Consider the following 14,653-nt stretch of genomic DNA (forward strand, 5'->3'; position numbering starts at 1 on the left):
TCCAATATTTGCAGTGACATATGGTATATTTAACAGGAAATCTAAGTTAATTGCTTAGTAGGTCGTTTCTCCTGGCATGTTATGTGTTAGTAGGTAAAAATATTGCGAGAATAGTGTGATTTGACGTAGTGATTTTATCATCACATCCTAATTATTTTGTCATGTATGTGCATGAATCAAGCCATCAAAAAATACGCCCGCTTAACAAGCACAGCGCCATCTGAACTTGGCCAGTTAATGCAACGATTTCATTGATTGTGGATGGAGGAGAATTCTTCGCAGAAATGCCATCAATCAACGAATTCAGAACAACAGGGTGGTGAGATTGTATTGTGTTGTTCCGAACCCCATGTACCTACACGGTGTGCGTGCACACAGGTTCGTGGCACCAGTTTATAAGAGGGCGGGCATAGCGTAGTTGGTAAATCGATTGCCATGTACGCAGCTCACCTGGGTTCGAATCCCAACCCCGCACCTTCATAGGGTTTAGAGATTTTTCTTAAGAGATTTTTCTAACCCGAAGAGGCGAATGACTTTAAGGTTAAATCCTCGATAATCAAAAAAAGTGAAACCAGTTTTCTCTTTCTCACTCTCATCATCACTAGCGTTGACTCTTTTCGTCTTGTGCGAATCGTTCTCGTGTACGCACCCGGTGTACGTACACGGATGTATGAACTAGAGTTTGTAAATCGTTCGCTTGGGTTCGATACTCGAGGCGAACTTGTACATCGAGACGAAGCATGTTTGAGGTTTAACGCGTGCACGAAATTTTGCGCACAAGTACAAACTTGTTGATGCGCATGGGAAGTCTGGATATAACATTTTTCCTTCAGTCGCCCGCTCCGGGGCAGACGCTCCTACCACGAAGACTCTTCAGTGCTCAGCATTCGTCCAAAGATGCCACCTGGGTTGTTTAGCCAATTTTCTCCGCGGTTGCCCATACCCCAGCTGGTGTCTATTGATAGTGGATCAATTTCCAAAGTACTAGTGATCAATTTTTTCGTTTATTAGTATAATTGATGCACGAGGATGTTATGGCGGCGAACCTTTCCGAATAGGTAAAGCTAAGCAGGGTATATGTCTTCCCGAAGCAATTCGAGATACTAAGCATTCTGAATTTGATCTACAATAGCAGTTTGCCAATAGACGTAATCAGGTCGTATTGACACCCATCTGTCTACTACGGAGTTTAAAGGACACGACAGCGACCAAATCATCGACAAAGAATATAGCGTTCCTGTTCCTGTGTAAATAGAATGAAGGTACAGATGCTGTCCCCGCCGCTCGAGCTTCCATCGTTCAACCATCAGGAGACTACTTTCGGGGACATCTTAATATCTACTATCAGAACGCGAGGGGACTACACACAAAATTTCATTTGGTTTTTGTCGCCGCTTCAGATGTCGATCTTGATGTTATTGTTCTGACCGAAACATATAGACGGCGCCGATGGTTGGGTGGTAAGCGTGACCGCCACCCACCCCAGTTGGTCTGGGTTCAATCCCAGTCGAGGTCGTTGAGATTTTTCAGAGGTGAGAAAAATCTGAGGTCACGCCTTCCTTCGGAAGGGAAGTAAAGCCGTTGGTCCCCGGTCCATGAGTTGGTGGGTCGATATCCAATCCAGATAGTGGGTGTATCACCTCTCTGGCGTCGGTATTTGGCCTCGTAGCGGAAATAGGCCGACGGAAAATAAACAGAATTGGAAGAAGAAGACCGAAACATGGCTGAATAATCAAATCAACTCGCTCCAATTATTTGAATCAATGTACTCGGTATATCGTAACGATCACGATCCTAACAGGGCTCGGAAAAAGGCTGGTGGTGGTGTTCTCATTGCAGTCTCTAACCGACTCTCCGTGCTCCTTCTAATTCCTTAAAAATGGGAAAAAATTGATGAAAAAGAAGCACAGTCGAAGAGGTGCTCTCTTCAACAATGCTTCGGCTCATTTTATAGACTTCGGGTCACAATACTTATCGAGTGCAAGCAAGGTTGGAGAAAGGTCACCATTCGATTGCGTTGAAGGATGATCTGTTAAAAGATCTTAACGGGTGTCTCTTTTCAATCCCTCCTAACTCGTTCATCCCCTGGTTGAGTGGGTTTGGCATAAGGTATGGTATTGTTTGGTTCTCTCCGGATAACGAACAAAGCTGTGTCTGGCTGAAATAGAAATTGGAGGAGATAAATGGGAAGGCATGGGGACTGTGCTTTTATTGTCGAACCATATAGTCTTCGCCAGAAAAAGGTATTTCTTTACATTCCGTGGAATCCCAATCGCAATCGTAGAATCCCAAGGAATGTTCAAAGAATACTGATATTGATGAGGCCAGATTTCCATCCTGGTTCGTGGGCAGTTTGCTGGGAAGTTTTGAGAACCAAGTCGCTTACAGAGAAAATACAGCAATATTTTGGCAGTATCGACAACCGTTCTCTGAAATTTCTAGCGAAAAAGGGTTTTAAACTGAATTATGGCTTTCAAGAAGTCACTATAAAAGTTGAAAAATCTGAATCGGTTTAAGCCAAATTTGAATGACAGTATCTTTACAGGGACGTTGTCGTTCTGTTATCTCAATATCCCCTCAGGGTGTTGATATATTTGCTCATGGAGAAGTGTTTTTATTCCGCTGGGAGTGAATTATACTTCCATATTGTTTATGTTCTCTGTGTCGTTATTTTCCTTATCCCTAACCTTACCACTTCCCTAATTCTTCCCATCAGGAAAATGATGAAAAGACAAATCATGGCAAGGAACAAATCTCCGATCAACATGAGGAACGTGTCATTTGAGCCAGTCCCTCCTGATACCTGATTCTTGATACCCTAACGATCACGATCCTCACAGTACAGCGGAAAAAAACGTGGTGGTGGTGTGCTCATTGCAGTCTCTAACCGACTATCATCCAAACACAAAAATGACACTCACAATCTCGAACAACTTTGGGTAAATATTCGTGGTCCCCCTTCTAATATCGGTGTGGGTGTAGAATAAGTATCCCCAGCCCCCCCCCCCCCCAAAACTATCGTGGCAGAATCTCACTCTGCATTGGATTAAAGTTGTTTGAGATGGCAGTATGCTCTTTCGTGAGACCAAAACATACGAATCGAAGGACCAACATGGATTTTTTGCAGGTAGATCGCCAACCACCCATCTAGTCCAATTTACTTCGTACTGCATTGAAAACATCGAAGATGGATCACAGATAGACACTGTATACACTGATCTTAAAGCTGCTTACGATCGTGTGGACCACTCTCTTCTTCTGGCAAAGATTAAACGGCTGGGCGCTCTATCAAATTTCACAGGGTGGCTTAAATCATATACCGTGCCTCTGTTTTTGAAATTATGAAGTAACGAAACATATCATCAACTTGTCGGGTGTACCTCAAGGGAGCAATCTCGGGCCGTTGCTTTTTTCTTTATTCTTCAATGACGTTTGCGAATAGGATGCAAACTTGTATACGCTGATGATCTCATTTCTATTTCTTATTGTGCGGTCAACATAGAGGACTGTATCGAACTTCAGCGACATCTAGATGCTTTCTGTAACTGGTGGAATCTCAACTTGTTGGCTTGTGGCGTGTTCAAATGCTCTATAATATCTTTCACATGCAGAAAAAATCCAATTGTCTGTAGCCAACATCAGAAAGTTTTTATCAAAATTATTATCCATTAAGGAGAAATATAGCATAGTGCATCTCGCATTCGTTTGCTAAGTCAAACCAAATGTTTCGATTTCAGCTTAAAATGAGCTCCTTTTCTTGCGGAATATCACGCTTGAATAGGGGTTTGCTACCTTTTCTACGGTTGTAATTTTTCTGCCCACATTCTCCTTTCTCATACGACGCTGCTGTCGTTCGTTAGTGCAGGACGCCCAGCGCTGTACGGCAGCCTGTAAGCAAAGCAGTAACATGACAAAAATACTGCCTCCAGTACAGAAAGTAGACGCAAGCGGTACAGCTTCTCTTTCCTTATTTTACACTTTTTAATATTTTAAATCTATTTAATATTTTTAATCACAAACGACGACAATGAATGCGGTTCAATTACGCCACGACCGGCATCAACTCTTTCTTGTGCTGGCCTCTCCCTTTGATTATGCAGAGAAAAATGTACAAAGCGAGAGAACAAACTTTACTACGCCACACTCTCTCACCGAGCAGTCGGAGTACTGCAACAAAACAAACATGTATTTTACTGCTGTACAGAAAAGTGTACTCGATTTGGCTACCGTTCTGGCAAGATCAGAAGTGATGCATCGCTGTAGCGGGCTGTACGGCTTGTGTAAATGTAAATGTACCGAAAAAAATGTAGTTTACCGGTACCGTTCGCATCCCTGCTCAGGAGCACAAATTGTGTCTCCGTCCTTTGAAGCTAGTGTCAATCCGGCGCTAGCTCAGTCCTGCCACTAAGTTTGTGTCGGGTTCTGATGAGACAAAGTCGAAACGCAAATTTCATAACTAATTCATTTGATGTCTTTATACGAGCATTTGGACTAACAGAAATGAAGCAGTGCAAGCAAGATTCCTCCATTTTGCTCTTAGAATTTTGCCGTGGCGTAACCGAGCAGAGCTACCACCTTACATCGATCGCTGTCGTCTGCTCTGTATTGAAACTCTGGCAAAAAGGCGAAAACATTCAGAGCGGCATACGTTGGGAAAATTTTGATTGGCCAAATTGATGCCCCAGATATTCTCGGACAAATCAATATCAATGTAACCCTCAGGATCTTAGACGTTGGATCACATAACTTTTTAAGACTCGACTTTCAGCGCACCGAGTACGGTCAGAACGAACCCATAAAGATGCTGATCGAAGTTTTCAATAGTAGTTTCTAGTGATGTTTTCGAAAAGATTCAGGAGATTGGCTTAGTTTAAAGGAAAAAATGCTGCATAATATGAAATATTGCTAGATTGTAATGAGAAGACCGTACGAAAATATAATGGGATACGTGCATTCAAGGTCTGATTTTGAGGTGAATCTTGAAATGGGCTTTCCCATCTAAATACTAATAACATTTCATGTGGACCAACACGGGTCAGATGAACAATGACAATAAATAAACTGGGGGGGGGGGGGTCAACGGTGATTAACACTTTATAACTTTCCGCTTAAAATAGTAAAAATTACAGGTTGCTTTGTTGGACGCGAAACCACAGAAACCGTTCATTGAAAGAAAAAAATGGAGAGATCTCACCAATTTTATACTTACTTTATTTAGCCTTTAACAGTTCCTAGTTTATCTAATAATGTTTCAAAGCAAAACGTTCCCCGGAAAACGTCCCAGCTCCCAGCTGTTGATCGCTTATATGATCACATTTTCAAGAGAATCCGTTGGCATAAAGATTCCGCACTCAATTTTTTCCCCGAAGCTTTAGTGCACTTCTCACAGTTTCCCGCTCAAACTTCGTAAGGCAATTTTCTATAATCAGAAAACTTTTCTATCTTTCGGAAGAGGATGCCCGAACCCGCGGCACAGGAGCGGGCAAAAGGAAAGGGTCAGTCAGCATCGGTCGTACTTCCGGTTCCGGGCAGGCCAGCTCCAGAAATATATAGTCATAATATTATTGTGAGAAAAAGTTTATCCCCCGAACAAGTTCTTTCAACACCATTCACACATTGCTTCATAATTCGACCTATAGGAGGGGACGACGATTCGGCCTCCAATGTCATTTTTTCCTTTTTTCTTTTTTTTTCGTCGGGTCGATGGTTATCCCATTGAGCGAAAGTGGACGAAATATGAATTTTTTAACAGTGCTCCTCCGCCAGCTTGCAACTCAAATTGCAGCAGCATGCCATTGCAATTCTATAGAACTTGTTCCATTTCGACGACAAACACTATGGACTATGGACACAGCTCTGTCCTTTCCTACTTGGCCAAACAAAGCGAATGGTCATAAAAAGAAAAGTTTGTCTCTTCTCTGCCGTTCTGGCGGGTTTGGATATTCACACTTCCGTTCTATTGCATGACAACGGCGCTGGAAAAGTTGCATTGATTGAAAGTTTTGAGAATTTCATCTCTGTGATGGTGTTGGACTGTCAAGGATAGACTCGGTGAACAATTACGACAGTTTAAATTGCATTTAAACTAAATCAACGGTATTTTCAACCTTGAATATGTATGAAATATTTTATTGTCAGTCTATACAGTTTGAAGACCAAACTCGACGCTCTTTAGATGAAATTTTCAATTAATTTTCCGAATTTGTATTAATTCAATTTCACCTTTTTCTAGTTTTAATTTGTTTTTCAACAGAAACGTCAAGAATAAGGCAATGATGGTGCCCCATCCAGAACTAAATGGCCTACTACAATCGTCATTCCACTTTGGAAGCGAAATTGAACTTTTGGCAAACATTCAAACTAGAGTACGTGACTATTTTGAAATCCAAGGCAGAACAAATTTCTTGTCGGCCGTCGTGATTTGTCCACTGTCTGGGGCATCAAATTTTTCACCATCACCCGTTTGGTCCTACCACCTGTTGTTTGTTATTACAGCAGTAACGGAAAATTGCAATAAATCACTCTACTTACTAGTTTACCACTCGAGCGACCTCCGGAAGCAGTCACGTGTGTTTGCGTAGGACAGGACCCTGGAAACACAACATTAGGTGGTAAGCGATCGGTGTCACAACACATAAAAACATGGTTACGCAAGATCATTCCGTTAAGGTCCTCCTTCCATTTCCCATTTAACCCGCCTTCGCAATGAACAGGTCATAAATTTTCATAAAAAATCATCCGGCATCGAACGAAACGCACAACAGAACGAATGAAACAAAACGAAGCAAGCGCTGGAATCAGTAGCAAGAAATCTCGCACATTTTCACCACACCCCATTATTCACGTTGGACGAAAGAGGATGCAGACAGACGTCAGGCGAGGGTTCTAAATAAAAACAAACAAACGCCTCCGCCCGCGCGGTTGCGGTCGCGCAGTGGTTGCAGCTGAGAAAGGAGATTGTAATTAGGTATACTGATCTGTTCATCACAACATAACGACTTAATTCGTTTAACAAGTGGTTCTTGATCTTTGATGAGATTTTCGTTGTGCTGAGCTGGGTCCCGCGTGATCTGTAATTAGTCGCGATCGGGCACAAGCGGTGAAAGGATGCATTTGTTGGTGTTGCTAGGCATCAGGAATCGGTACGGGCAGGTGATGAAGCTATGAGTGTTCGCAGTCGAAGGTCCAAGGCAAAGGTCAACAGTCGTAGTTGTAGTGTGAAGAAGGTGATGGAAGGTGGCTATCAGGATCAGTTGCTGTTCGGTGCCGAGAGTGGTGATGTGGAGCTGGAACTGGAAACCGGTGATGGGCACTGTCAGCGGTCACAGGCGAATGCACGGGAACGGTTCAGGACGCACAGGTAAGCACTGTTGACTGGTTTTTTGGAGATTGTCTGAGTTTTAAAATGTGGAATATACTCCTCCTCGGAAAAGGTCATTTTCAAAGTTTGAGTTACGCAAAACTTTCCAAACGGGAATATTTTTTGGGTCAAAATTCAAAGGACACAATACCTAACATAAACGTTGGTTTTTTAGTGTTTCGGATTCTCCTCGTCAGTAACTAACACCAACTTAATACTAGTTAAAGAAGTCTAAACTATCACCGTTCACACTAGACGTGTAACTTTTTGGATTTTAGTGTCTAACTGGCGCTAATTTGGTGCTGATTTAGACTCATGTAACTATCATTAAGTTGGTGTTAGTTACTGACGAGACTAAACAAACAAAGCTTGTGTTACTAAACACTCGTTTTCATTTAACTTGTAACAAGAATTTAATTTGTAAAATTGTTAGTTTGAACCACTCTAAGATTGAGAAGTATAATTACCGACAAACATCGCAGTTGTTCAATTAAAATTTTGATTTTCCAAATAGAAAATTTATGTGTCAATGTGCTTAGGCGATACTGAATTTTGAACAATGCGAATTTTCTGAATCTGCTTTTTAATTTGGTATACCGTCTTTCTATGAAATGATCTTTCCGACTTTATATAAAAATAACCCGCACAAAACTTCAGTTTACCGCTAATTTCCTAAAAGTACTACTTTCAGTGTCAACTCCGCCTTCACCAATCTGCGACTGCTAATCCCGACAGAGCCCAGGAATCGCAAACTGTCCAAAATCGAAACTTTGCGGCTAGCCAAAAGCTACATATCACATTTGATAGCGGTTCTGATAACTGGTAAGAATAAAATAAAATAAATTAAATTTTCACAAAAAGACGGTGACTCCCACGTGTTATAAATATGACCTTTTTTAAATGTTTTGGAGCAAATTAGTAGGTTTTTGTCAAATTCGTGTCATAAACTAAAGTTGCCATAAATAGTTCTTATATTATGTTTTTAACGACATTCAATTAGCAAGGGACTGAAAAATGAAGCATATTTTTCAATATTAAGAGCCATAGTACTCGGCTCCGACAGTATGAAGTAACAAGCTACTTTACGCTCGTCCGGACATGCCGTAGACATAGATGATTCGCATTTCTAATGCCAAAAGATCCTGACTCCTGCGGTAACAGACAAAGGGTTAAGTCGTCGGTAAACTCTAAGCTTGCTCATATCACCCTTTCCACGCTTTTCTAAAACTTTCTTCCTTCAACACCTTGCTCTCCCTTGAGTACTATGGCTCCTAATATTGAAAAATATACTTCATTTTCCAGTCCCTTGCTAATTGAATGTCGTTAAAAAAATGTCGTTAAAAAAGGAAAATTGACTCACTCTTAGTCGTTAATAAAAAAGCATAAATAGTTTGAAATTCTGAAGTTTCCCTTTTTCTCTTCCCAGGAAATCTCCAGCAACCCTGCTTGCAAGCTCAGACTAGTCAAGATGGAAACACTTTGAGTGAAAGCATCATCAACGCCGACGATAATGACAGCAGTCAGTGTGTCGGAACGGCAAGGATGCCGCGCGATAACTGCAATCTAGTAGGCATGTACGATTGCACTACGGGAAATCGGTCAGCAAGAGCAAATATTTGCACGTTTTGTGTTTCGCCTAAAGGCGATTTGAAGCTGAGAGCGAATATGTTATAAGTTTGTATTGGGCTTGTAAGTTAATTTAAAAAGAAAAACTGGAGTATAGCAATGAATTCAGAGTGAAAATTTGTATTTAATTAGTTGTACCAAAAAGCATTCATAAAATATAATGTTACGTGCGATATGAAAATTATATGACCTTTTAAAGAACCGGCAACAAATGGACCAGGGTTGCCAGATCGACACTGCCATATGACGTATTTCTAACAATCACTGAATAGAAAAGAAGCTCGTTTCAATTAGTTTTTGGAGTGAGAAAGAATTAAAAATTGTTCAGATCATATTTAGTTAGAGTGACCATACGTCCGGGTTTCCCTAGACATGCACCGTTATTCTTGTTTACGACGAATGCGAGATTCGTTCGAAAATGGTTTGTATTCCCGTTTACGACAGCAAAATCAAATGGGCTAACTATTCGTTCGAAACGTTTTCGAACGAATCTCACATTCGTCGTAAACAAGAATAAGGGTGATGACCTGGTTTTCAACTGAATGTCCTCGTATCCTGGGACGTCGAGAAAAACGATTGATTTGTCCGGGTTTTCTTCAATAAGCCCAAAATATTTGTTTTCAATGAGTTTTATTTACTGTGGTTCAGTTTGCAATTACGGTTGAACGCAACAATAACTGCAACACGCAAACTCACTCTCAAGCAAAGTACGGGAAACAAAACCTTATATACTAGAATATCAATCGTTTTGCAATCTGGGACCCAACAGATTGCATCTGGCGCTTTCCAAAAGGCATTTTCGAGACTCGGCTTCTTTTAGGTTGCTTATTTGACACGGCTCATAGCGGTAGCTTAACGGAGCCGTGGATTTTTCATGTGTAACGGATTCTACTTCCTCGTATTGCGATATGCATTCTACAGTTTGCTCAGGAGGGGTACGTGGTGATAGGTCATGTAGCCTTACCTCTTTATAGTCTTTTTCTATATACACTTACTTGATACTTGATGGGCAACAATTCGCTTCGTTGAATCTACGCCGAGTAAAGAATTCTCCTCCGCTGGACCCGGTCCTGGGCTAATCTCTTCCAGTCACCCTGGACATTGAGTGCTTTTAGGCCCTCTTCCACTGCAAACAGCCATCGTGTACGCGGCCTGCCACGGAGTCGTCGGCCTCTTCCCGGTTCTCTACTGAATATTATCTTCGCTTGTCGTTTTCCGGCATTCGTGCCACATGACCAGCCCACCGCAGCCTACCGTTTTTTATTAGCTTGACAATATCCACTCCTTTCTATACTTGGTATAACTCGTGGTTCATGCGACGCCGCCAGATGCTATTTTCTTCTTTACCGCCGTTTATTGTTCGCAGCACATTACGTTCGAAGAAACCGAACGTTCTACGATCAACTTCCTTTAACGTCCACGTTCCATGGCCGTACAAGGAAACCGGAACTATCAATGTCTTGTACAACGCGAATTTTGTTTTCGTCTGCAAACTACGGGACTTAAGCTGGCTACGACGTCCGTAAAAAGCCCTATTTGCAGCTGCAAGACCGTGCGGGTAACATCATTATCGCATGTCACCAGAGTTCCAAGGTACACAAATCCTTCCACTACTTCAAATTTATCACCACCTAACACCACTTCACCACCAACATCACTATTGGACCCGCGTATTCTTCCAGCTATCATGTACTTCGTCTTGCTGGTGTTGATTGTGAGACCAATTCTTGCTGTCTATCTTTTAAAAGGCACGAATGCCTCTTGCACGGCTCGGCGATCGATTCCAATGATATCAATATCGTCCGCAAATCCTCTACATACAGAGTTTGACAATAGGCAACATCGTTTTTCCATCGATCAATGGGGATCAGTTTGACAACGTCAAAATCGCTTGAAATGTCATCAACAAACAGCAGTAGCAGTGAACAATAGAAAACAATGCACACTTTCTCTAATTTGAAGCAAACCAAAGTGCTCCTCGTTTGTATTTATACAAATTTCGTTAATTTTGTTACAAAGTTTTTTATATTGACTACGCCAATATGACGTCATGTCATCCTCTTGCTAGACACGTCTATTGTTTGTTTACCATTTATCTGTCAGTGTCATTCGAATCGAGCACGACACCTGTCAATGGCCTTCGTTGCAGAAGGAATCGAAACGATTTTTTTCGGATTGAGTGTTTTTGACAAGTCTCGTGTTCGATTGGAATGACACAGATAAATATGAAGAATAAGATAGAGATGGCGAGTCTTTATCCAGAAAGATTCAGCGTCTTTTTTATTAAGGTTGGACAGAGAAAGGCAGTTTTTTCCACTCCGTATGTCAGATCTTCATAAAAATCAATCAGCAGTACTGTAACAACATTCTACATACGCTTTGTGGCTTTCAAGAAAGCTTACCCTTGAAGGTATCAAACCAGGATCATCTCCCTCGAAAAATCGTTAACGCCATAAAATTCCTTCTATCGTCAGCTCAGCCGTTTTATGCCGAAATAATGGCTTAAAACGTCCCCCAAACATGGGGCCCGCCGTCGTCCGTAATCATTTTATCGGCTCTCATCGTTTTTTTTTGCTTCCTTCCTTGGCGTTCATCTCGTTCGTTAGCTCGCATCAACCAACAATACGCGTCGTCGGCGCTAAGCAGGATAATCCTTTCTAAGTGATTGTTTTTCTGCTCCTCTTATCGCACTTTTCCATCGGGGCTGTTTTTTTCGCTTCTTCTGTTCCGGGCGGCGGAACCACGCGACCAGAATCGAGATCCATCAAAACAAAAGCTTCGCGCAATGCGAATGCGAGCTGATTTTTCTTGCACCAAAACAAAAAAAAAACAACAAACAACCGGACGAGTGTTGGATGCGGTAGCTTTAGTCCTAGTAGGCCGTGGTGGAATGTGCGAAAACAACTGATCGAGCTATAATTATAGACACTTTACTAGAAAGACTGGCGAAGGTTTGCATGGTTGCAAGCAAACGAGCTGTCAAAATGTCGAATCAAACGAAAATTATTGTTCGGTGAGGCTCGTGTAAGGAAAAGCTATGTCAGTTTTTAAGTGTTTATTGTTTGATATTTTAGCTGATTAGTTTGAATGTTTTTCAGTATATGTAGCAAGGTGCCAACTATTGTCAGTGCTTTTCAAAGGGAGGCGAGACGATAAGTTTTCGTCACAGCCAAATACGGTACGCTATTCGGCACACATTTCTTCGGAATTGGCATTCTAATGCTTATGGGAACGATTACACGCTTAAAAATGCCATTCAGTGTAAAAATTTGATTGTAATCAAAACGTATGAAAATCTACGCATCTTTGGAAGTATCGTTTTTCGACAATTTAATGAACAATTACAGTTGTCGATTAGTAAACATTAAGACTGGATAATACACATTTTTCGATATTCTTCGAAATTTTCAAACCGTCACAACTCCGAAAATCCGTCCTCGCTCGACTAATGCAAGCATCCTCAATCGAGCATTAGTAGGGGAATTATGGTTAAAACCGACACCTTAAGCTTAACAATTTTTCTAAGTTGCCACAAAACCAATAAAATTATAGTTTTTATGCAGAATTCTTCTTCAGAAAATTCTTAACAAGACTTAATTTTTTCAGCGCTTCAAAAAATTAATTTCATTAAAAATTATTGGTTGTAAAACTTGGAAAACAAAGTGACGTTTTGTAGGCACTGCGGGTAAAACCGTCACCCTGTAGGGGTAAGATCGACACCCCTTCAGTTTATTTTCTCTCCACTTTATTAAAATCTTTATCTTTATTAAAAATGAGATATATGCGTGAATAGTAAAGTGTGAGTATGTATGATGCAAATATGTGCTTTTTATTGCTTCATCATGTAGTGAGGGGAAGAAAGTTCGAAAGCGTAGTACAATAAATAGGAGTATTTTATGCTATAGGATTAGTTATTGATGAGTATTTCCAAATAATCCTTGCGCACATTGTTGCAACATCCAGTGTCATATTATTTCGTAAGAGAAGATTTGCAAGCGTTCTACGTTCTGCTAATTGGATTCATTCACTTATAAGTGACACACACTCTTCTTAGTAAAACTATCTTTTTCAGATTTGATTTTTCGGACTCTGATCATCAACGATCTATTGGGACATAAGATCATTGTCTCATTGTGATAAAATTCGTCTATGACAAACCAAGAGAACACTAGAAATTCGGCTTGATGAGCTTTTTGCAGAAATAGCAACAGCTTCGATAGAATCAGATAAGCAAAAATTCCAATTTTTGATTTTTAAAGAGACTTACAAGAAATAAACACAATAAAAGTATTTCTGTGCATTTCTGTTGATACTATAGTGTTCTAATAGGCTAATTGAAGTGTCACAAAGATCCCCAGTATTTTGAAATGAATCGCAAGTATACACAACCATCTTAACAGCGTGTCGGTTTTACCCTAACCATAGGGTGTCGGTTTTACCCCAACAGCGCACATTTTTTTATAAAAGCGATTAAAAATATTGAATTTCTCAAACTCGTCTTCAATGCACCTAGTTGATCATAGGACAGGACGATAATAATAGGTACTGGAAAATGTGGTGATTTGAAAAGCTTTTGTTCGGTTAAAACCTTAAAATCTACCAACAAAATTTAACATCCAGACGAGTATGAACGCTGATGTCGTATGTTTTGTTTATTTTTATGACATTCGACGTACTAACGTAAATGCAATTTTTCATCAAATGCTCTAAATAAACGTACTAATAATAATGTATCATTATGAAATGAATAAAAATTTGATTTCTAGGAAATGTTGTGGGGTGTCGGTTTTTCCCACAATTCCCCTAATCACATTTTATCAAACATTCTCTCTCCCCGAATCTGTTTGCGGAAACACTTGAAAGTAAACTTCCTCGAGACACTTGAGGAACTAAATTCCACTGCCACTTTCTGGATGAAGTGAAATGGCGTGTTAATTACATCACTTCGTCACCGGTTCGTTTCCCCCTCGGCTTCATCTCCTTATACACACACATACACACACTTACAGCAAAGCCGACGGGATAATCCAGTTCAAAGTTCCTACTATTTAACTTTTCGATCTCGGTAGGTATATTCAGTTGGCTTTTTGCGGGGTTCCTCCTTATTCCCCCCTCCGAAGCATCATTCCGACAAAGATGAAGTTCCTGTCTAATCCAGTCTGGCAGCCACCTTCCGATGCTATATACTGCGTTAGCGAAAGTCTGTTCCCCGCCGACGTCCATAACATCGCCCAAGCGTTCCAAGTGTGGGTGGGGGCGGACTGGAGGAAAACTATATCCTACCAAACCACCCTGTAGTACATATTGCACCGGTAAACTTTCCCGGCTGTGATAAATTATATTTACACCGCACAAATATTTGAGACAGTTGCATTCTGGAAGCGAACTTTGTGCCGATGGAGTCTGCTGCGGGCTGGATTGTTGGTGCGTTTATCCCTCTGTCCTTTGCCGGGGGAGTTTTTGACTTTTATGAAAATTTAATTGAATCGATGTTTGATCTGCAGTTGGCAGAAAACCCTATTCGAATGATTGGATTGCTTCGGGGAAATGACGATAGACAAACGAAAAGTTATTGTCATGTTGAAGTTTCATGATGTGGCGTTGTTTTTAACTGAAAAATAGTGGTACATGACAAAAATCAACACTGTGTCAAATTTTGAAAATTTC

The 14,653-nt window shown here is 40.8% G+C and overlaps 1 protein-coding gene across 1 annotated transcript; it reads left to right on the forward strand.

Annotated features, from left to right (window-relative positions):
* The first annotated feature begins 7,033 nt into the window (after positions 1-7,033).
* LOC131676228 (transcription factor 15-like) lies at positions 7,034-9,034 on the forward strand. Its single transcript, XM_058955349.1, has 3 exons — positions 7,034-7,360; positions 8,052-8,182; positions 8,787-9,034. The coding sequence occupies exons 1-3, from the start codon at positions 7,164-7,166 to the stop codon at positions 9,032-9,034; spliced, it is 576 nt and encodes a 191-aa protein (XP_058811332.1). The 5' UTR covers positions 7,034-7,163.
* The last annotated feature ends 5,619 nt before the right edge of the window (positions 9,035-14,653 follow it).

This window comes from Topomyia yanbarensis, chromosome 1, assembly GCF_030247195.1.
Source record: "Topomyia yanbarensis strain Yona2022 chromosome 1, ASM3024719v1, whole genome shotgun sequence".
Lineage (NCBI taxonomy): Eukaryota > Metazoa > Arthropoda > Insecta > Diptera > Culicidae > Topomyia > Topomyia yanbarensis.

What these genes read in the sequence shown, in the direction of transcription:
- LOC131676228 (XM_058955349.1), top strand. Translation starts at nt 7,164, where the DNA reads ATGAGTGTTCGCAGTCGAAGGTCCAAGGCAAAGGTCAACAGTCGTAGT. An exon ending in GAACGGTTCAGGACGCACAG is followed by an intron (nt 7,361 to 8,051) that starts GTAAGCACTGTT and finishes TACTACTTTCAG; the next exon opens with TGTCAACTCCGCCTTCACCA. An exon ending in GATAGCGGTTCTGATAACTG is followed by an intron (nt 8,183 to 8,786) that starts GTAAGAATAAAA and finishes TTCTCTTCCCAG; the next exon opens with GAAATCTCCAGCAACCCTGC.